This window comes from Crassostrea angulata, chromosome 2 (assembly GCF_025612915.1).
Source record: "Crassostrea angulata isolate pt1a10 chromosome 2, ASM2561291v2, whole genome shotgun sequence".
In the NCBI taxonomy this organism is placed as follows: Eukaryota; Metazoa; Mollusca; class Bivalvia; order Ostreida; family Ostreidae; genus Magallana; species Magallana angulata.
The window spans coordinates 57,149,652-57,172,944 of NC_069112.1; the positions used below are offsets into that span (position 1 = coordinate 57,149,652).

General features: G+C 32.2%; 1 protein-coding gene and 1 pseudogene across 1 annotated transcript; both read left to right on the forward strand.

Moving 5' to 3' along the window:
• LOC128174544 (multiple epidermal growth factor-like domains protein 10) overlaps positions 1–23,293 on the forward strand; it is a 293,920-nt pseudogene that overhangs the window by 221,270 nt on the left and 49,357 nt on the right.
• On the forward strand, positions 545–3,404 carry LOC128172604 (uncharacterized). The gene is made up of 2 exons (XM_052838388.1): positions 545–676; positions 865–3,404. The coding sequence occupies exons 1-2, from the start codon at positions 577–579 to the stop codon at positions 1,914–1,916; spliced, it is 1,152 nt and encodes a 383-aa protein (XP_052694348.1). The 5' UTR covers positions 545–576; the 3' UTR covers positions 1,917–3,404.

Consider the following 23,293-nt stretch of genomic DNA (forward strand, 5'->3'; position numbering starts at 1 on the left):
GCATTTGAACTTAGTCATTTTTTGGCAAAATATTGCATATAGGGTACTCCATTTCACTGGATACGGGTTGACTTGGATAATGGATACAGTTCACATAAAAGAAAACCTGGTTTGCTGTCACATTGACAGCTTTTCACTTGTATTTAGTTGTACAGCTTCTAAATCCCAACCTCCCTCAAAATCTTAAAATTCACTTGATGGAAAATTGTTTTTACTAATCATTTCAATTTTTTTTCACAGACAGATGAATCGACAACATATACTTTGTCACAAGAATTTTTAATATATCAATGAAATAAAGATTAAGAACTCTATATACACATGATATACATAAGACATTGACTAATTGGACACATTTGAATAAGATGGAATTAGATTGTCTTTTAATTTGATAGAGAGAAAACAATCTGTAGTAGTATACAGCATATTGATTATGCATGTATAGGTATGAAAATGATAAATCCAACTTTGCATTTATAGCACAAGACATTCAATCACATTTTTGGAGCAGTGAGGCAAGATTGGCTTGCTGTTGCATCAGCCATCGAGCACATCCTAAAGATTATAAGAGTACAAATGCCTGGAATTGAAGAAGTTTTTTTACGAAGTGACAATGCAGGTTGCTATCACTGTGGGTGCCTGTGGCTGAGCATGCATGGAATTAGTGAAAGAACAGGTGAGAATTCAATTGCCTGAAATGATTTTTCTTTATTGTTATATTTGGGTATAAAAGGAAACCATGATATTTTTTGTTGTTTTATTTTAAACAAACATTGGTTTATGATTGCATCATAGATTTTTTTGGCAGAATTTGTGCAAATGATGAAAGTAGTGTTTATAAGGTTTTAATAACTTTTTTTTCAGGTATCAGCATTGTACGCTATGACTTCAGTGAACCTCAGGCAGGAAAAAGTTATTGCGATGCCAAAATTGCCCATATGCGATCCAAATTAAGGATGTTTGTTTCATCTGGAGAAAATGTAACAACACCATTTGACATGAAGAAGGCAATAATGGATGGAAGTGGTGTAGCAGGATGTCAATGTGCAGTTGTGGAAGTTGACAGGAAAAACCAGACAATGACTAGTCATTGCATCAAGGGAATCACCAACATTAATAATCTTGCCTTTGAAGGAGATGATATCATTGCCTGGCACAGTTTTAGTATTGGTATTGGTATCAAGATAAAAAGAGAAGATGTCTTGAAAAGTGAGCAGCTTGACACAGGACTCATCATACTGTCTGACTTTGAAGAACCATCAAAAAACTATGGTGTGATCTCTCACATAAAAAACTGTTCAGTTACACCAACCAGTATTTTCCACTGTTCTGAATTAGGCTACAATCAGCAGTTTTCCTCATACCAAATACTTCAAGAGCATATTCTTCTGGATAGACATGTTCAAGAAAAAACATCAACTTATGATGCTCTACGACATCATTGGTCCGAGTTGTGTAATTCCAATTTGTTCATTTCTAAACAGCTGGTGCAAATAGGCAGAGATCACCATACCCTTGTAAAGAATTCATCAGTAGAGAAGCTTCAACAAGGATGGGCACTGAAAAAAACAAGGAAATTTGCACGCTTCTCTTCCAAAGTGAAAGATTTTCTCCATAGAGTTTTTCAAGAGGGCGAAGAATCAGGTAGGAAAGCAATTCCTGTTGAAGTATCTCAACGTATGAAATCTTTGCGAAACAGCACTGGAGAGAAGTTTTTCAATCCTGATGAATGGCTGCAGCCTTCTCAGATTAACTCCTTTTTTTCAAGACTTTCTCTGAATGCAAAAGCCAAGGATATCAAGGATGAACCAGAAGAAGATGACCATCTGCGAGAAATACTGCAGTCAATATATGAGGAAGAAGAAAGAGACAGCATTAGAGATGCCATGACTTTAGAACTTGACAGTCCAATATGATTGTTTAAACTTGTAAATGTAGAAATATTGGTGCTGTCTTTCAATGATCGTTGGTTTGTTTAGATAATGTCTGTATGTACATCTAACATGCATGGAATCATAAATGATATGTGGCAAAACCTAGGTGTATTTTATATGTATTTTTTCAGCTTCTGTGGTTGTCATGGCAATAACAGTTGTGATAATGCATAGATATCTAAAAAGTAGATTTCAAAAGAAAGGAAATATACATGTGGGTTATTTTTTTGTATTAATTTTTATCAATTTTAAAGAATTAAAATGAAAAAAAGCTAAACTTTCATTTGCTCACAGTCATAATTACTAGCTAATAGACTCTTTGTGATTTTGAAATATTCCTTGTTGAAACATATTAGCACAGGACTTTACTTTGATTTATATATAGATATACACGTGAAAAGTCATTTCTGCTTCAACTCTTTCTGTAGTCATTATGCTGCCATGGTAACAGAAATTTACAATTTATCTAAATTTTGAATTCTGAGGATTGGCATTCTCAATTCTGTATATTTGAAATTAATGAATGTTTCGTTTAATATCTCAGTTTGATCTTTTAAATATTTGACAAAATTTTATTTTACTCAAATACAGATTGTGATGATATTTTTTGTTGCTAAGGTAAGAGTAATACTAAGATTCCAAATGCTTTAATTCAAGTTTAAGATATGTATTTTCCTTGCTACATGTATATGCTCAAAATTTTTTAAACTTGTGCGGCTAACTGAAATATGCTCCCAAAATGTAAAAATTTAAGTTGTATTTTTTAAGGCAATTTTTTGGATATTTCGTTGCCATAGTAACAGTTTGATAGTTAATAAGTCACCAGTTTTATCTGTATTTTGTCATTTTTAGGATGTGTACTTTCTATCTTATATGCTCTATTTCTTTTTAAACTTGTATTTATTATTAGCAGTATGTCCACAAAATGTAACAATTTTTGGTTTTTTGATGAAAACGATATTTTGGGAAATTTTATTGACATGGTTACCAAATGCTTTTTAAAAACCAATCGGTTTTATCTAAAGTTTTAAATGTTCAAGGTGTGTACTTTCTATTTTAGGTATTAAGATTTCTTTGACAAGTGTTATTTTTCCACAACATCTTTCCAAAATATGATGATAGGTAGTGTATATGTAAAATTTGAATTTTCATGTAGTTTCATCGCCATGGTAACACATTATGTATTTAAAAACCCATGAATTTTATCTTAAAAGTGTTTTGTAAGGGATGTGTACTTTTTATCCTCTGTGCTCAAAATTTTGGCACATGTGGCATTTTTACATATTATGCCCTTGAAAATGTTTGATTCTGAGGAAAAACCTTAATGACGATTTCTTAAAAAACAACATGTTTTTAACTTATTTTTACCATTTGTTGGAAAGGTAGAATAATATTGTTATTATGATTAACAGTGAATATATTGGGCCATATTTACAGAAACAAAAATAAAATTTGTATAGTTTTGTTTAATTTTTTTTTTAATTGCCGAAAGTAAGAGATTAATTCAAAATAGTATGTGTTTGGTGTTTGCTGTTCAGGTACATTTACATGGTGCCACGTTACCATGGCAACAAAGGTTGAACAAAAAAGTCATCATCTCCAATGATGTTCTGGTGGTCCATAAAACTTCATATTAAAATTTCATAGAAATCTGAGTTGGTCATGAATCACCCCCTGCCTGGTTTTTACAAATAGCTGTACTTAAGTTTTACTTAGTATTTTTTCCTGTTTTTATCAAACTGCTTAAGATATCAGTGACTCGGGAATGAATAATTTCTTTATCATCAGTGCACTGGCTATATCAATGCCGGCTACCAATCTGCGCATGCGACCAGATAATCTAAAAAAATGTTAAAATTAAAAGTATATACGAGATATTTTAATTAAAGAAATATATGTATATTTTGATATTTCTAAAGTTTTCAGTTAAGAAGTAAAGTGAACATGTACTAATGATTTGTGTATTCTTGTATTTCTGTTCAATCTTAATGTGCATTTAATCCATTTCAATACCAAATAAACAATCGCCATATTGAGTTTGTTCCTAAGACATCGATTTACCTGTCTTAAAGCTAAGACATAATTTAGGAATTACATTAGATAAGACAAGAATAGTCAAACGGATAAGTAATGAACTTAGGAAAAAGTTCTTTCCTAAGATATAAATTAGTCCTAAGTATGCTTTGTGAAACGCCCCCCTGCCCCTCAAAATATCATTATTAGGCGGGGTTTATTATGCAGACGCTGGGCTGAACTCAGTGAAGGTCACTCAGTGGAAAATGTTCGCTTTATATATTTATCACTGTTGCTTTTATATATCACAGTACTGTTTATATATTCACGACCTAGCTTTATATATATTCACAATTGTTTATATATATTGGTAATTCCTTTATATATAAAGCTGCTTATTTTTATATATTCGAGTTTATCTTATATATAGTGTGTGTTTTTATATATACAATGAGTTTTTCTTATATAGACTTTTCTTTTTTAATATATCTTATTTAATTGGCACTAACAGGCTTTTGTACCAAATGGCTGTTAAGTACATATGCATAGAACGACTCGCCATGACTAAAATAGCAACTTTATATTAACGCACCACTTATATATATACAGGAAGAAGATAATGGTCATAATATATACACGTATACATAGATCGATGCATGTGCATAATACAGTCTCTTTTTTGAAGGGTTCATTGAGTTAGAAAACTCGTTAGCAACATTGGTAAGTTTCTCTTATAAAATTCTTACTTGAATCAAAATGATTTTAAACAGATTTTAATCGATGAATTAGAACTTCATATTTCATTACGAAATTGAACGTAGGTTATACCACTAGTTGTTGTGTTGTAACTACACTGTCACGCTCATCTTTTATGCTAACTATTTACAAGCTTAACTGATACCGCTTATGATGGAATTCTGATGGCGTTATGTTGATTATACCAGGTACCTCATAAAACATGTTAACTTTGTTTTTGTTTTCTAAACTAAGGGTCGACATTCCATTTTAGGTCCAATTACAGTAACTTTCGATAGTGGAATGATATGATTTGGTTAGCCCTATTCATCCAACATTTTTGGACTGTAAAAACATATGGTGAGTGAATGGATTAAAATTTTTTTTTTGTATTCATCTACTAATATCTACCAATATCTATGCAATAATTTTTGTTTAAACATTATTTGTCGAGTTTATATTATTGGCGGGTACAAATAACTGACAAAGTGTACAATAAGACTGGGAAACAAGCCAAGCGCTTATATTAATTCCTCTCTTTGGTGAGAGAAATAAAATGGGTAGAAATTTACATTTGCAAAAAATAAAGAATATTTATTGATATGGCTGAAATAAATAATTTCTAAACGTCAAAGAAACCTACAGGGATATTAGTTGACCATTCAACCTCCATAATAGTAATACAGTAAAACTCGGTTATAACGAAGTCCTGTAGTTACTTCGTTTTATTCATAATTCGCCATATCCGTATTACGGAATGATTATAATAAGTTAAGCGATTTGCTATATTTGTGTTTTCTTTCGGATTTTGCTGACTGCATGAGACATGAAATAAAATACCTTCTTTAGAAACCTCTAACAATTGGATGGAAAATGAATGGATTTTTGTGAATTTAAACTCATATTAAAAATTATTTTTATTGCTCTAACTTTTACATGTAAAACTATATATTAAATTTGTTATAAAAGATGTAAATGTCGTTATTATCGCCTCCACGGGACTCGAAATTAGTTTGTTATATCCGTAAATTCGGCATAGGTCGATACACACAAACAGACATTTTACGAACAATATTTCTAAACAATGTAACAAATACATTTCAGATGCTCTGATTTACTGACACGAAGTAAATACTGTATACAGGGTTATTTTCGCCCATTATTAATTCTCCCAGACACAGTATATTTAAAGAGAAATAATTTGGAACATTGAAATTTGCCCAGTCATAAATTCGCTCGCTGACAACAAGGGCGAAAGGGGCGAAAATAAAACGGGGGGGGGGGATATTTCCCTGTATACAGAACCACTTTTCATAAGTGACATGGCAAAACGCAATGTGATTTTCATGCAAACCCTATGTGCAGATAAATATCCCAGATATCATGATATGCATTTCCTTAAAATACTGTTATTGCAGATATGTATCAATACCCCATCAGATTATATGATACAGTATCTTAATTTCACTGAAACTAGGAAGTTTGTATAAAATCAGATAGTCATATAATTTACATCTTCTAGGTAATTTTTAATCCAGGAAGTACATTCTTGTTCAAGTGGAGTAGCATGAGTATTAAAAAGTTGACATGTACAAGCCAGTGAATATACTTAAAATTCCCAAAGTATACACAGATAGGCATATGCACGTTTAAAGCAGTTAACATCCGGTTTTTTAAAATTGTAAATTTAAACACCCGTCTTTTCAAACTGTAAATTTAAACGCGGGACTTTTTCAATATCAATTAATATAATACTTCAATATATCTATGCTTCAAAATGTAAGGCAGCTCTGTAATCACATAACATTTTATTTTCTACTTTTGATATTGTAAATAGATTTAAAAAAGCTTTCCGTTACAATTAGTTGTTTTGAATATATATTGATTTTGTTTATTCGCATTAATGACATATTTTCTAATAGGAAGTCGAATCTTCTCCTACTGCATTAATTTTATCTCTGTGAAAGAATGGACCAACGTTAATATGTGCTATCTCGGATTTGGTCGGCATAGTAAAAACTTTGAATTATCTGATAGTTCGAGATATCGAAGTTAATGAAAGTTGGTCTATTGTTATGTTTCTAGACATGTGTATACACATTAAGTTTCCATATATGTGTATACACATATGTATATAAAGTCATATAAGTTATCGTAATTTATATTGTCGAATAAAACACGTGAAGATTTAATTATTTTATTTCATATCTAAAATAAATAAAAAAAAAAACATAGAATGTTCTTAAATTATCTTGTAAAGCAATACTTTTAATAAGAAAATTTGTGTTCGTCTTTGCAAGCAATTCTGATAACCGGAGGTACAATACACAAAAAATTGATAAACCGATAAGGGTATAAAAAACAAACACGGAAAATGTAATTTAACATTTCTATTCCAGCTTATCTAATCACAACTCCATCTTGCATATAAAGTCATGAATACATAAGCTTTCATTTAACAGCCGGAATGAAGACTGTATTCTTCGATAGATTGTTTATCAGACATGACGTGTACTGAAGATTGAATTTTTCTAGTACAGACCCATATACCCCAAAGAGTATGTAAAGCTGCATGGTCAGGTTTTTTTTCATTCTTACAGTATCAAATAATTTTCCATCAAATCCAATAATCTTAGAAAGTTATAGACTTTCGTCTTATTACAACCTCAAAATTGCACTCTCTTCAAAGTTAGAAATATTCAAAGTAAATGAAATAAAGACTGACATAAACTGAAAACGACACTTATTTACCCCATTTTTGCAAAGTGTGTTATATGGAAGAAAAAAACCCGGATATACGGTAACATTTACGAAAGTCAAATTTTTGACGTTTTACAGAAAACATAGCTCTGAATAGATCTGCCTGGCAGCGTTATCCCTTTCACGGCACACCATGGAATGCAACCCATGCTGTTGACGGACGTCGATCAGATCTCGCCCCGGCTGGAGGACAGTGTGCAATATCAGCGGATGGTAAATCAATAGCAGAATGGAAGGTAGATCTAGGAGAAGTGCGGAACCTGCATCACGTTTTTATACAATACAGGACGGACAATGTCGCTTGGGGTATTTATCGACCAACGAAGTGAAAAAGAAGGGTGTTCCTATTAGATTACTTATCTGAAGATATTTATTTTGAGCATACATACATGTATTTGTTAAGTTTGAATACTTGAGACACAGAATTGGGCTGCTTGATTTATTCATCTACAAAGTACTGTAACTGAAACGTAACTTAATATTCAAAAGAAATGACATTCTTATATGGACCTATAAGGTTCCTTTTAATTGACGAATATTCACAGCCTCATCCTGTGTGATTAATGCATACGTTTTATGATGCTTACAAAAATTAGTCACAAAAATATTGATATGCATAATGTGTGTTAGACATTTTCTATGAAACAGCAGTACGTATAAAAACGACGATTAATAAGCCTTAAAGATGGTCAAATAATCGTTGCCACCAAACAAGGTCAGATGACATCAATGGCGATGCAAGAAAATCTTCAAATCATATATCAGTGTATAAAATTGATTCTACACTCAAAATGTGCCCCCGCCTCTCTATCTCTCTCTCTCTGTCTCTCTCTGTCTCTCTGTCTCTGTCTCTCTCTGTCTCTTTCTCTCTCTCTCTCCCCAACCGAGTTTACATAAACATACACACTTCAAATGTTCAGTCTTGACTTTGTGTATTTTTAAGACATACCTTTTTACAAATTTGTTAAACATTAACTATTCTACACTGAAATAAGTTTTTGTTCGGTGTTCTTGAACTTACAGATGAAAACAACTACTTTAAAAGTAGATTCTTGGGATTTTCAATCTATGTATCGAACACCACCCACAGAAAGGACTGGAGACTGTGTTTCAAGGACAACAAATATACCAGAGCCACAATACCGAACCCTATCAGTGTAACATGCGTTATGCACGGGAGATATGTCATTTACTACAACAACAGAACTCATCGTCCCTTCCCTGCTGGATATTCCACTTACGCCTTTAACGATTTGTGTGAGGTTGAAGTTTATGGTAAGATTTATAAAATCGCACTGAATATATAGAGCAGATTTTGCATTTTTAAAAAGTGTACCATATAGTTTTTTTCTCATTCAATAGCTAATCAAAACGTTAACTTTAGTCAAAATTGGTAATGAATATAAGAGAATGATTTGTATAATTATCGTTTTTAATAAAACAAAAATTAAGAATAATTCATAACTTCTTCCTCTACTTTTTAACAGACCTGAACCACATCACGTAGACAGCTGTCAAGAATTTACTTCCCGATATGTTTATTATTACTTTTAAACATCGATTTTGAAACTATACATTACGTTTATGTTATATGTACTTATATGATAAAAACTACAACAATTATCAGCACTTTCATGGGTATATGTGACTCTGAATAGATAGAACCTGGTAAAATCATCGTGGTTAACAAAAAGAGGGCTGGGTGGTTGTGGTACTTCCTTCAATGAAAAGAACTGCTCTGTATAAAGATGTAGGAGGCCATTCAATTTTCAAAGGTTAAACTTAGGAGTTTTCTTTCCTTAATAAGAGTTAACGGCTAAAAATCGTACAGGTCTAGAATTCTAAAGTAGATATGACACCACGTAGTTTGTAGGCTTCTTCAGTCTCATTAAAAAAGAGAAATATTAACGTTATCATCTTATCTATACTACTATATTAAAAAAAATAGACTCGAATTTTTGGGCTTTAATACCGATAAATCGGAAGAGTACTGTCGTTCCTTTTATATATTTTAAACATCATTGGAACTTGAAAATTACAAATATTTTTTCTCAATCAAGTTTCACTAATTGATAATCAAAGGAAATTCCTTTTAAATATCCGGATATCATTTGAATTATTTGGATTTATACAATCTTGCGCATGCGCATTACATTCACGCTAAATCATGGGGGCCTTTTAGTTTATGTTTCCACAATATCACATGTGCATGCATAAACTCAGAAACGATAATACAAATACGTGTAAATTTTCAGTGAAAATTTGCTATATGTTCTGTTCATCAAAGGAATACGGGAGATAACTCTAACTCAGTGCATTTAATATGAAAAATCCCGAGAGTTCCAAACGTTAACATAGTGTGCAAATAAAAGTTTAAAGTTGGTGGAAAAGTTTTGAATTCTTCATTAATATGGATTAAATTTTTGGATGAAAGGTATTTACAGTTTCAAAATAGTTTGATATGAATAGTTTGAGTGTTACTTTCAATGCAGATTTATTAATTTCCTCCAAAATTGTTTTGAAGCAGCGATTCTGTAATTTTTATATTACATAACTCGTATATGGGAGGCACTGGTGAAAGCTTATCCCGAGACACAGTAAGATTATTCTAAGCAGAGTGTAGTGAAATAAATAGCAATATTGTAGGCTTAAAGTGTGGTCATGTAAATGACAAAAATATACGGTATGTCGATGTATCTATTTCGTAAATGTCCTAAATACATATGCAATGTCAAACCATGCACGCACGGGTCAAAGTCTAGTTATATAGTATAATATAATAATATATTATAAACGTAACATATTGATTGTTGTATTAAGAGCATTTATGTTTCGGGACCGTCAATTTTTAGTTAGAGGAGTCGACAAATATAACCATAACCATTAAGTTGGTTTGATATGGTGAGTTCTTTGTTTCATTTTTTATAGGTTGTCTGACCTTAGGATATTACGGAGAGAAGTGCTCAACTCCTTGTCCAAAAAACTGTAAGGGTGGAGACTGTGACATTGTGGATGGAACTTGTATTAGCTGTGTTCCAGGATATACAGGATCTATTTGTAACAAAGGTACGGCTGATATTGTATAATGTTTAATTTTACTGATAAAAGTTAAGTCTCTTGGCTGTATTTGCGGCGTTAGCAAGTTAACATCTGCATATATATTTTTTATTGCTCAATATATTTATCTTTGTTTATCCAAACTTTACTTCAAAGTCTGTGGCGCTTGCTACGAAAAAGAACAATGCGACTACAAAAATGGTACTTGTCCAAATGGATGTGAAGACGGGTATAAAGGGAGACAATGCAAAACTGGTAACAATGAAATAGTACATTCAGGCTTACGTAGAATGAACATACACATGACGTTTGTTGATACAATCCAATTCTACTACAGTTATTGCCGAGATCAAAGAGATGCCGCGGACGTTATTCTCCAATATACCACGAACGTCATCAGTCAATTATCAGATCAGAAATACCTATTTGTCTCGCACTGACCATAAAATACAACTTCAAACCGTAAAAAGTTTTAAAACAATGTCAATTTCACGTGTTAGTTTCAGTCAAAACGATGTGTATTGCCTCAGATGTTTATTGTAAAGAGATCAATGCGGCTTTCCCTAGCACCTCCCTAGCATATTTTCACTGCGTGTTTTTATATAAAATATATAACGTGTAGTAGTAATAATCGTATTAAATTGCCCTTAAAATATTAGGAACATGATTCAAAGATATTTTATAAATAAGTAAAGAGTATTAAAAATCCAAAGAAAAAATGCTGTCGTCTGCATGTGATTCCTATGATCGATACACATGTAAATATTACTAACATAACCACTGAGGTTACACGGAACAAACGTCAAAATGACCTAGATCGTCTATCAATAGGAGAAACGATATGTAGATATACTGGGTTGTTAGTAGAATAGAAATAAAGTTCTTGTTTTCGTGAATGTTGCAGGATAACCTCTTAGGTCTCGAAATGTTGTTAAAATATAAAAGTCTCGGCTAACGCCTCGGCTTTTATATTTTAAAACAACATTTCTCAACCGCGGAGGTTATTCTGCAACATTCACGATAACTTGTACTTTATTTCTTAAATATATTTCATTATGTTCTTACTGAATTTCATATTAAGCTAATCTTTTTTTAAACTAAGTAATCCGATTCAAAAGCCTAATGAAAATACATGCTTACATGTATATTTGAACGATTTGGACAGATAATATTTCTGCCTGTATGTAGCAATTTTCCATGACTCTGATGCTTGTTTAGTAGAGTGGGTGCTTGCAAGCACTCACGAAAGTTTTTGTCACAGGTATAGGGAGTTTTGAAGATCGCCCGTACACACCTGCTCTGCTGAATACGCAAATCGGCATACTTATGCATTTTTTTGTTCACTGAACTTGTTTGTTGAATTTTTTTGCTAATCTAAAATTTACAGGCATATTTTGTTTGACAAAATTTCCAAAATTAAGAGGAAAAATCATTAAAATAGAAGTCATCGTAAAATTTAAAAAAAAAAAAAAGGTGATTGCAGGACTCTTTATGAAATTCTTACTAAATTTTGATTGATAAAAACTGAAATATTTTTCATTCCTGTCTCCTTATGGTCAAGATCTAGTAAATGATTCCAAAGTGTCTTTTTGGTGCTAGAACCACTATTAAAGTCATAATTGATTTGAAGAATCGTTTTCCCGTACTTTACAGCTTTAAAGGAATTATGTAGAAAACAATACTTTGATATTCTATATTCAATCATGGAAAAAAGTAATCCCGGTACCTATATTCGATTTGACATCATGTTGAAGAAAAGGAAAATAGCTTGTTTAGTGCCGTTTTTGGAGAGATTGTAGGCATTCTAGATATATTTCATTAGTCAGAAATGGACAAAACTCCGAGATTTGTTACTTTTATCCTTCATATTTCAAATTTTTGTCAATGATTCCAGAAATGATTCTGAGATATCCGGTGCCCGGTAAATCTCAGACTTGTTTAATTTAAAAGTGATTAACAAAATTTGATATTCCTTTTTTTCATGTAATGTCAGTTTGCAACAACAAGAAGTATGGACCTAATTGCTCTATGACATGTGGACATTGTCTTCACCTGTATGGAGAAAAATGTAACCACGTGACCGGTCAGTGTCCTCGCGGATGTGTTTCCGGCTTTCAAGGCGACCTTTGTATTGAATGTACGTACATTTCATATGTTTAATTAATGTTAACTTATTCAGTGCCCTTTGTGCATGCGTAGCATTTTTTTCTTCAAACCATGAGATAAAATATGAATATCTACCTCTAAATATTTATAAGCGTTTGTCATTATTTTTACTCAGCAAGCGGTGAGTTCAGGAACACGACACTTGCATGGTTGACGTATAATGGTATGATTATTTAACAGCATTCATGTAATATAAAATGTTTTAACAATATTCCAACTCTGAATCAATTTTTTTTCAATATTATCTGATTGCGTTAAAAGTTGAGCCATTTATTCAATTTGTTTTAATTTAGTTCATATGAAATCAAGTCAGAAATGTAACATCATTGCGTTACTAAAAATTTGTTTGCTCCATATTCCTAAAGTATTTAAAATAGATAATAGCAAATTTGATTAAACCGGAGAGAAAATTATCGGTGTTACTGTTAGTATTTCTCACATTGCATATTATTCGATTGATGTTAACTTATTCAGTACCCTTTTATCATGCGTAGCATTTTTTCTCAAAACCATTTGAATAAATGTATGAAAACCGTTATATGTAAATATATTTGGGTTTGGTATTTTTTTTTAAGCAAGAAATAAATTCAAGAACAAGACACTTGTACGGCCAATGAATGATGGTATGATTATTTAACAGCATACATGTAATGTAAAATGTTATAACAATATTCCATTCTAAATATTTTTTTTTTAGATTGTACAATTATCTGATTGTGTTTGAAGTATATACATTTACTCGTTTTGTTTTAATTTAGTTCAGTTTAAATCAAATCAGAAATGTTACATGATAGCGTAAATTAAATTTTGATCTCTAGGAATTCGTAGAGTATTTAAATAGACGATATCAAATTTGAATTAAAAAGGAATAATAATCATGGGTGTTGGGCTTTCTCAAAACTATGTCTGAATATAAAAAAAAGAATATAATCTAAACATATCATATAAAAGTGGCCGTTTACATGCTTGTTAGTGACAGCTGAAATTTGGTTTATCTTAAAAAGTGTATACATAGTAATAAACAACTTAACACGATATTTAATAAAACAAAAGGAAGAATGGACGTTTGATATTGGGTCCTAATTCCTTGTGGCTCAGCCAGGAATTAGTCAGAACAATTTAAATCTTAAAATGTAAAAAAAAACCAACAACACAAGATAATAAATGAAAACAAATGAGTATAGGTAAACTAAAGCAGACCTCGTGACAAAACCACGAGTAGGTCTTCCGTTATTGCTGCGAGTTGAAAATATATGTGATATGGTGACAAACGATTATAATGCCTAAACTTTCAGTTCTGCTTTTGTTATAAAAACGTTTTGTGATTGAAAGCCTGTATTTAAAACGTGTTTTGAAAAAGAAAGGAAGAAAATGTTTAAGGAAAACTATTTGTCGAACACAGTTTATGTAATCGTTTCAAATATTCTTTATAAAATGAGTTGTTTAATGGCGAGTTAAATTTTCAAAGGGTAGCAAGCATTGCTATAAACAGTCGGTATTCATGATTCATGTCAGGAATTGCATTTTTAAAAAAAATTAACCCGCCTACAAAACACAAAACATAAGATAACTTCTTTCTTTGAATATTTCAAATTTTTTGGAGACTGTGTGCAAGTTTACAATTGTTGCGTGCTGAGAAAATTTACAGACCCTGAAACGTACAACTTCTCAAAAAAAAAAAACGTACGACTTACGCGCGAGAAACGTATTGTGTAAACCGTTTAGCGTTTCGTGTTAATCGTGAAGCATTTCGTGTAAACCATTTAGCGTTTCAGGCAAAGCCTGCAGAGTTTCATGCAAAGCCTGTAAATCGTTTCGAGCAAAGCGTGCGAGAACCGTGTGAAACGTTCATCAGATTTCATTCGGAACTCTCTGACAATTTAATTGTTTCAAAATGGCACCCGTGTTTTACATTACTTTAAACTGTTTGTGATTTGCAAAACTCTTTTCTAAGTATTCTCATGAAAAAATAATCCATAGTCTGTCCCAGGTTCTCGATTCCGGGATATTTTGACAGATTTTATTAAATGTCAGAGCATATTTTAGTAAAATGAATAGAATTCGACGCTAACAAAAAATTTCCAAACAAAATAACAAGTAACTGACCGCATAAATATTCCTTTAGTTATGTATGAGCCGATTTTCAAAGTCTACGGGACTTTACAATGTTAATTTCGGCCATTGCTGCCAAGCGTCTGAGGGAGCAGTTATTATTTTTCATCCGCTTTAAAATAAATCGAAAAAAATGAAACATATTGTTTAATTTAATCTGTGCAAATATAAATGATAATTTAGCTATTTAGCGAGACTGTAAGTTATCCTTTCGTAAATTCTAAGTCAGGAAAACATAAATCAGAGTGTGATGCAGTACAACCAATGATGACCTATATATCGATACGTTTAAGTTACGATGCGCTGACATTTTAAGCATGATAAGTGACTGCTGGGACTGTGAATGTTGCAATGACAGCCTAAATGGAAACCTTTTTACAAAGGTATGTTAATATTTTGTTCTATGTATCGTAAATGGATTAATAATAAGAGCAGTCATAATACTTCAGTTGTAACTTATTTATAAATGAATCGGCAGTGCGAAAGCGAAAGTAGGGTACCCCTGTGATGTTTTGTTAAACACATACCGCTAAATCAATCACTAAATATATTAAACAGAAATAGATTGAAAACTTCACAAACTTGACAATAACCTACTGTTAATTTGACATTGACACACTTGAAAATCTATGGGCCAATGATTATGTCATGTGAATGAAAGTAGGGGTGGAAAAACATTCGGAGAACCAGCATTATAAAAGAGCATTCTTCTTGAAATTTTGTTCATTGCTTTTCTCTAACCCACAGCTTAAAACTTTAATAGTTTATTGATTAATTAGTTCAATTTCTAAACATGTATTTTACCTTACTTTAGAAATCTAAAAATAGAAATGAATTGTATTTATTTATTCTAATTTTATACTGTTATTAATGGTTGAGCAGGCCAAGATATATGATATATGATAATTCATTCCATGTAAATTACCAATCATAAACCAAAGAATTATCTGATATCTGCAGTCTTTTGTTTCCTTTTGTTCCATTTATGTCTTTAAATGACTATATAATTTCATTAACGAAATAGTTTCTTTTAACGTTAAATAATTACAATTTTTTTTATGCCATTCTTAAAAAAGTTTGTTTAGAATTGCCATCTGAAGGTTTCTAGACCCAGGAGAGAGGGGATGGGGATTTTTTTTTTCAAACTTGAAATCTCCATATGAAAAACTTCTTTTTGGCAAAAAAAATTTCGTCATGGGGGAGGGGAATTTCTATCAGGTGTAAGGCAATTCCAAACAAACAATAATTTTATTTTGGCCTTGTGCAAGATCGTGTTACAAACATCAGAGCTATTCTGACTGAAGTCATCTTATTCGAGGAATCTGAACATTTTAAATAAATATTAATATGCCAGCTGTTTTAAAATTTTGAACAGCAAGAATATTCATCAATTGAAATTAGTTTAAGAAGTCATCAATAGGACCAAAGAGCTAGAGCCACGAAGCATCAAAAATGGCCCTATCATTAAATATTACCATATTTTGGTAAAATATAGGGTGGAATCTTTGCTTTTCATTACTGTTTTTCTTTTTTCGATATCCATCATACTTTTTTATTAATGGAGTTTACAATATGGCATTGTTTTGATGAAAAATGTAGAACAGACGTCATTTTTGTTAAGTAACGTCATGAAATGATAAAACTACGTATGACTTGAATCTAATAAAATAAACAAAAAACAAATAAAATTATCATGTAGACATTATAATTAATTTATGAAAATAAATTTATTGATGAAAATACCATGAAAAGCTTATTTACAATAAAGTTTTAAAAATATTACAAAGACCAGTGCTGAAGGTCAATAAAACGGCGGTACATTTAAATATGTCGGTGTCATAAAAGTTCTTTTTCTGCAATTTGAAACTGCATGAAGTAATGCTGATGATGCGCAGTGTATAACGGAGGATTAATCATTGAATTCTACCAATGTAATCACAAATAATTAAAAATAAATATATAAATATGACAGAGATACGGTAATTGAATTTAATAGAGATGTATGTAATCTCGAATTTTAATGCATTGCTGTAACAATCTGTGTACATTATTCTGCATGATTATTTTACCTGTTTCAAGGCTTCGATATTTTCAGCCAATCCTGGCGATTTACAGCAGTTAGATGCCAGGGTTCAGTCCTTTGAAATGTTTTATTTTCCCATTTTCCCTTGGTCTCACCGTGCGTTCATGTGCGCTCACCGTGCGTTCACTTGCGCCAGCTCTCCGCTCCGCTCCCGCTCATCGTTCACAAAACGCCCACCGTGCGTTCACAAAGATTTCGCCTTGCGCTCACTGCGTTCGTTTAGTGTTCACTTATTGTTTAGTCAGATAATATTATATTTAGGCTTATAACAATACAAACATGTAGTTTATTGTTATTATTTCCTGATTACCATCGAAACACAATGTAACAATACCTCCCGGGGCACTCCGAATAAATCGTTTATCTTGCGTTCACATAGAGGACATATATCGTTCACCGTTCACTTTGCGCTTGCGTTTGCGCTCTGCTTACGCTCACAGTTCACCGTTCATAAGCGCTATCCAAATTCGGCTCAGCGTGCACTCACCGTTCCTTTAGAGTGCACTCACTGTGTGCTCACCTTTCACAAACTGTTCAAGTGAAAAATAAAACCTTTTAGCGACTGTGTATATGTAATGGATATACTAGTATGGCGAAAGCAGTTTCGAGGCCCGTTATAGGACCGAGAACTGTGAAATTTTTTCATACAGAAGTGTTTGAGGCATATATAGTACTTAAATCACTCCATTGAATATCATTGTTGATTCCTGAGACAGTCCAATTTTAAAGAATAACAGTATTGTAACCACTGGTAATGGTCTGATATTAAGAAGCTCTGTAATATATCGGACTGTCATAAGTAAAATTCTTGACTGCTGGAACAAGGGAATGACATTACAGCAGTGTTTTAATGTTCATTAATTAAATGAAAAAAGAATATCGATTTCTTTAAAAATATTTTTATGAGTTTATTATTCTTTATAAATGCCATAACGTCTATTCATTAACATTTCATTTTTTCTAGTGATATTCATGTCTTTTGAGAATTGTTACAAGTGATAAGCTATCCGTAAATGTCTTGAGAATTAAGATCATATTTCAGAGAGAAAGAGAGAGAGAGAGAGAGAGAGAGAGAGAGAGAGAGAGAGAGAGAGAGAGAGAATGTGGGTTTACTATTTTGAATCGAAGAAAGGTTAAAATGAACATTTTTATTTAAAACATCAAGCAGTAGCACATAAATAATGTCGTTAAATTGTCTTGAAAAGTCGAATTGATAGCAAGCATGTAGAATTTGTGTTATCATATATATAGATTTGTAATGAACTCGGCCGTACATCGATTTTTTTAGAGGGTAGGGAAGGGGGGGGGATTGAATGGAAACAAATACTGTTTTAAATCTCTCTGTACGCATCGTTGTTTTTTTTTTAAAGAAAGGGCCCGGCAATCTGAATTTTTTCTATATGCCATACAAGAAAAACTTTGATGAGATTTAATACGCATAAAATGATCGAAGATAATTTCAATCGAGAATTTTATAGGCAAAAGTAAGTCACCGATGTGCCCACATTTAGGGTGATTTTTTATTTTATTGGACAAATTATCAACAAAGACATCGCAATTGGGACTAGACTTTTATATAGTGAACATGCTGATAATGTATTCTAAGCTGTGTATACCAAAAGCCGTCTTTATCGAAACGGACACAATCGAACTTTTAAGAAAGGAGTGTAACTGCATGTAACGGTTCACCGGAAATACATTGACCACGCGACGAATCAACACTGATCAACAGGTGGCTGATAAAGAAAAGACATATGATTTGGCAAAATGTTTTTATGCTAGGGACGATGGCTTAATATTCAATTACAGCTGTACTTACGAATTAAATAATCAAGTTTTTTGACGGAATAAGTTAAGTTTATCATATATGTACATGTTTACACGTGATGTCGACTGTCTTTCTCCCGCGGTATTCAGGAACAAGTACTTGTGTAAAAAAAATCGCTTGCATCTTTCCTTTCGTTTAATGCATTTCACCGTTTGACAAAAATCCCACAACTGGCTACTTATACATGCTATTGATTATTCTACATAAAGGTATAGGAATATATATTTACTTACGTATGTACAATGTTAACTTTGCCATAATTTAGTTTTTCCCTGTTTGTTAACAATGTTCATGTACCTCATGTATTCATGTACATTCTACTGCCCTTGAATAATACCGTGGTACATAGAAATAATGCTTTTTAAAAATGCAGACTTTACTGGTAAATTTTATTGGCAAAATACAGAAAGAACTCAATATTCCATGTACAGATTCAACTGACGTCGCAAACGTCAAACTATGACGTCATTGATGATGCACGATGTAAGCATGAATACACAGTATAAAATTACTAGATAAAACATGTTAAAGTTCAGTTTATATGCATTTCTTCCTCAAATATTTAATAAAATGATGATTTTGTAAATAATCAGAAATAATTCTTTATCATTATTAATCAAATTCTGCTATTTCAATAAAAAGGAAGCAAATAATTTCTTAAAATACAGTGGTCTGTTTTATTTTCTGATACTAAAATTTTCAAAATTTGTAAAATACATATTGGCCACACTTGAGTACCTCTACGAAATTTTGCAGGCAGAAGCATTTATGCAATATCTCTCAGTTTTAAAAGTTTCAAAGAGGTACTCAAGTGTGGCCACATTCAAATTTGGGAAAAACTGCAGTAAAATCTTCAATTTTCAGCTATTTTTAACGATCATAGTATGTTTGGTGATGCGCATGTGCTAAACGGTGGGGCCGAAGTGAAAAAATTCCATATGCATAGAAGAAGAATATTGTGCCCTACATTATTAGTAATTACAATTTGTATTGTTTCAAACTTGAGTTTTGTGAAAATTTTAAGGCACATTTTGATGCTTCGTGGCTCTAGCTCTTTCTTAACTTCAAGTACATGTATACAAAGTAGAAATTGTTATTAAAATTTTTGGCTTCTTGGTATAGCTAACATCCATATTAAACCCATTCAGCATCTAAATTATGGTATTAAACATAGTTAAAAAAACAAAGAGAAATGTTATTATAATTTTATAATGTTTATTTTGTACAAGGGGTCATTCATTATCAAACCTTTTGTGTTCATTATAACATGCAAGATAATCATTAAAATTATATTTAAAATTCATAATACTAGATGTGAAGTTAAAATTAGATGTATGATATTATATTATCACAGATGTGCAGCATCACAGTCTTTACATGTAATATAATAAAAGATTTGCAATATCACAGTCATTACATGTAATTATTATAATTAGAATTTATAATTACAAATTCAACAACAATTAAAGCAGCAAACTGAGGTTACTTGTTTTTATAAACTAAGCAACCAATCACAGATATGAAAGATTACAGTCATTACATGTAATATTTATTATTAAAATTTACAACTTAAAATTGAACAAAAATCAAAGCAGCAAAATGAGGTTATTTGTATTTTTAAAGCAAACAATCACAGATATGAAATATCACAGTCATTACATGTAATAATTATAATTTAGATTTACAATTTGAAATTCAAATTCAACAACAAAGTAGCAAAAAAAGGTTACTTGTATTTGTAAAGTAAGCAACCAATCACAGATGTAAAATATCACAGTCATTACATGTAATAATTATAATTGAAAATTATAATTGCAAATTCAACAACAATTAAAGCAGCAAAATGAGGTTACTTGTATTTATAAAGTAAGCAACCAATCACATATGTGAAATATCACAGTCAATACATGTGATAACTATAACTGAAATTTACAATTTCAAATTCAACAACAAAGTAGCAAAAAGAGGTTACTTGTATTTGTAAACTAAGCAACCTATCAGAGATGTGCAACATCACAGTCATTACATGTAATTAAATCAATTTAATTAATAAATTCATACCAATCACAAAATTTACGAAAAGTGTGGGAAGGAAGCTACAGGTAGTATATAATTTTAATTGAACTTGATTAAAATATATACAGGTTATATAATGGAAGTCCCTGTTACAAAGAGAGGGCTGATCGCTATAGGAAGATTGATACTATAGATGAAGGTCTGCTGACGAAGCCATTCGTAACATGCAGAAGAAGAATAGTTTAAGTTTCACTTCTCAAAAGTCAGGTATACTTGTTCATTATTGGGACTACTTTATATATATATATATATATATATATATATATATATATATATATATATATATATAATATATATGTATATATATATATATATATATATATATATATATATATATATATATATATATTAAGCACAGAGAAATTCACTTTTGTTGGAGTTCCACCATCCGCCCCGACCGAGGCTTGAACTCACGACCTCTGGAACCCATTCTCCTAGCAGTGAGCGGCCACTGCGCTCCCCACTCGGCTATCTAGGCAAGACAAAAATCTTGCTTTCGATAACGAACGGAACCTAGCGCGCTGGCCGCGCACTACACAGTCGCTTGAGATACAGGTGGAATACAGTTAAACGACAATCTGAGAGGATCGGAACGATACACATTGCATAGATACAAACATATATAATAAGCACAAACATTGCAATAACTCTCAAATTGACATATACCTGCCCATAGTGAATGATAAAGATATATATATATAAAGCACAGAGAAATTCAATTTTGTTGGAGCTCCACCATCCGCCCCGACCGAGGCTTGAACTCACGACCTCTGGAACCAATTCTCCTAGCGGTGAGTTATTGCAATGTTTGTGCTTGTTATATATGTTTGTATCTATGCAATGTGTATCGTTCCGATCCTCTCAGATTGTCGTTTAACTGTATTCCACCTGTATCTCAAGCGACTGTGTAGTGCGCGGCCAGCGCGCTAGGTTCCGTTCGTTATCGAAAGCAAGATTTTTGTCTTGCCTAGATAGCCGAGTGGGGAGCGCAGTGGCCGCTCACTGCTAGGAGAATGGGTTCCAGAGGTCGTGAGTTCAAGCCTCGGTCGGGGCGGATGGTGGAGCTCCAACAAAAGTGAATTTCTCTGTGCTTTATATATATATATCTTTATCATTCACTATGGGCAGGTATATGTCAATTTGAGAGTTATTGCAATGTTTGTGCTTGTTATATATGTTTGTATCTATGCAATATGTATCGTTCCGATCCTCTCAGATTGTCGTTTAACTGTATTCCACCTGTATCTCAAGCGACTGTGTAGTGCGCGGCCAGCGCGCTAGGTTCCGTTCGTTATCGAAAGCAAGATTTTTGTCTTGCCTAGATAGCCGAGTGGGGAGCGCAGTGGCCGCTCACTGCTAGGAGAATGGGTTCCAGAGGTCGTGAGTGCAAGCCTCGGTCGGGGCGGATGGTGGAGCTCCAACAAAAGTGAATTTCTCTGTGCTTTATATATATATCTTTATCATTCACTATGGGCAGGTATATGTCAATTTGAGAGTTATTGCAATGTTTGTGCTTGTTATATATATATATATATATATATATATATATATATATATATATATATATATATATATATATATATATATATATATATATATATATATATTTATCTCATACGTGTGGTGTATATTACCCGTGTGATAAACCTTCGCTATATCAAACGGGTGATGCTTTATCAAATACTTCCGGTCCGAACTATTTTTGACACAACCCCTCGCTTCAACGCTTCAGTGACCTATTTTCGAAGACTTGCTAGTACTTTCAACATAACTATATCTACTACAAAAATTAATATAATTTTTTTTGTCAAAGATTTAAATTACAAATATGAAGGAAAACACATAACTGCGTAGCACAGGCGTCGGAACCGAGGGGTTATTGTGAGTGGGGTACCCCCCCCCCCCCCCACCATTTTGGCAAAGTTATTCATAACAGTAACCACAAGACCCTTATTCTTGTTTGGCAAGATTTTTGATAAGTTTAGCCCACTTCCAACTTTCAATTTGCTTTGTGAAGTTTATAAAACTGCAAATTACGATAACTATCAAGGAGTTCATCCTGACGACGCGATGAAAACAGAGCGCTCTGGTTGTGTTTATATACAAGAACTTACCGAAATAATGTTTCATAAGACTTTTATTCCACCACCAGTAATCATCCTTATTCACTATTTTCAATTTCGAATCATAAGGCTAGCCTAGTGTTTGTTTTATTAAACATCAACAACTGTTCCTCGTTCGAGTCAATTCAAACTAACGAGCATTCGCAACTTTGTGTATGTCAACAAACTTGATTATTCAAGTCTTCTAATCGGAATTTCCATTTAGTCAAGTGAATAAGCTCAAAGAGAAATTATTTAGAGCTAGAAATATTAATTTAAGGTTTATTTCAGTGAAACTTTACATTAAAACAGTTAGATTTATCTCAGAAATGACGTACTAAATTGTATTGCGCAAGGTCACAATAGCCGCATAACACAACGTTGCATCATCGTTTTTAATCTTTGAAAAAAAAAATTCGGGTCATAC

Bases quoted from the DNA above. Each gene is read 5' to 3' on its own strand.
- LOC128172604 (XM_052838388.1), top strand. From the start codon at position 577: ATGCCTGGAATTGAAGAAGTTTTTTTACGAAGTGACAATGCAGGTTGC. The intron at 677-864 runs GTGAGAATTCAA...CTTTTTTTTCAG, and splicing joins TGGAATTAGTGAAAGAACAG to GTATCAGCATTGTACGCTAT.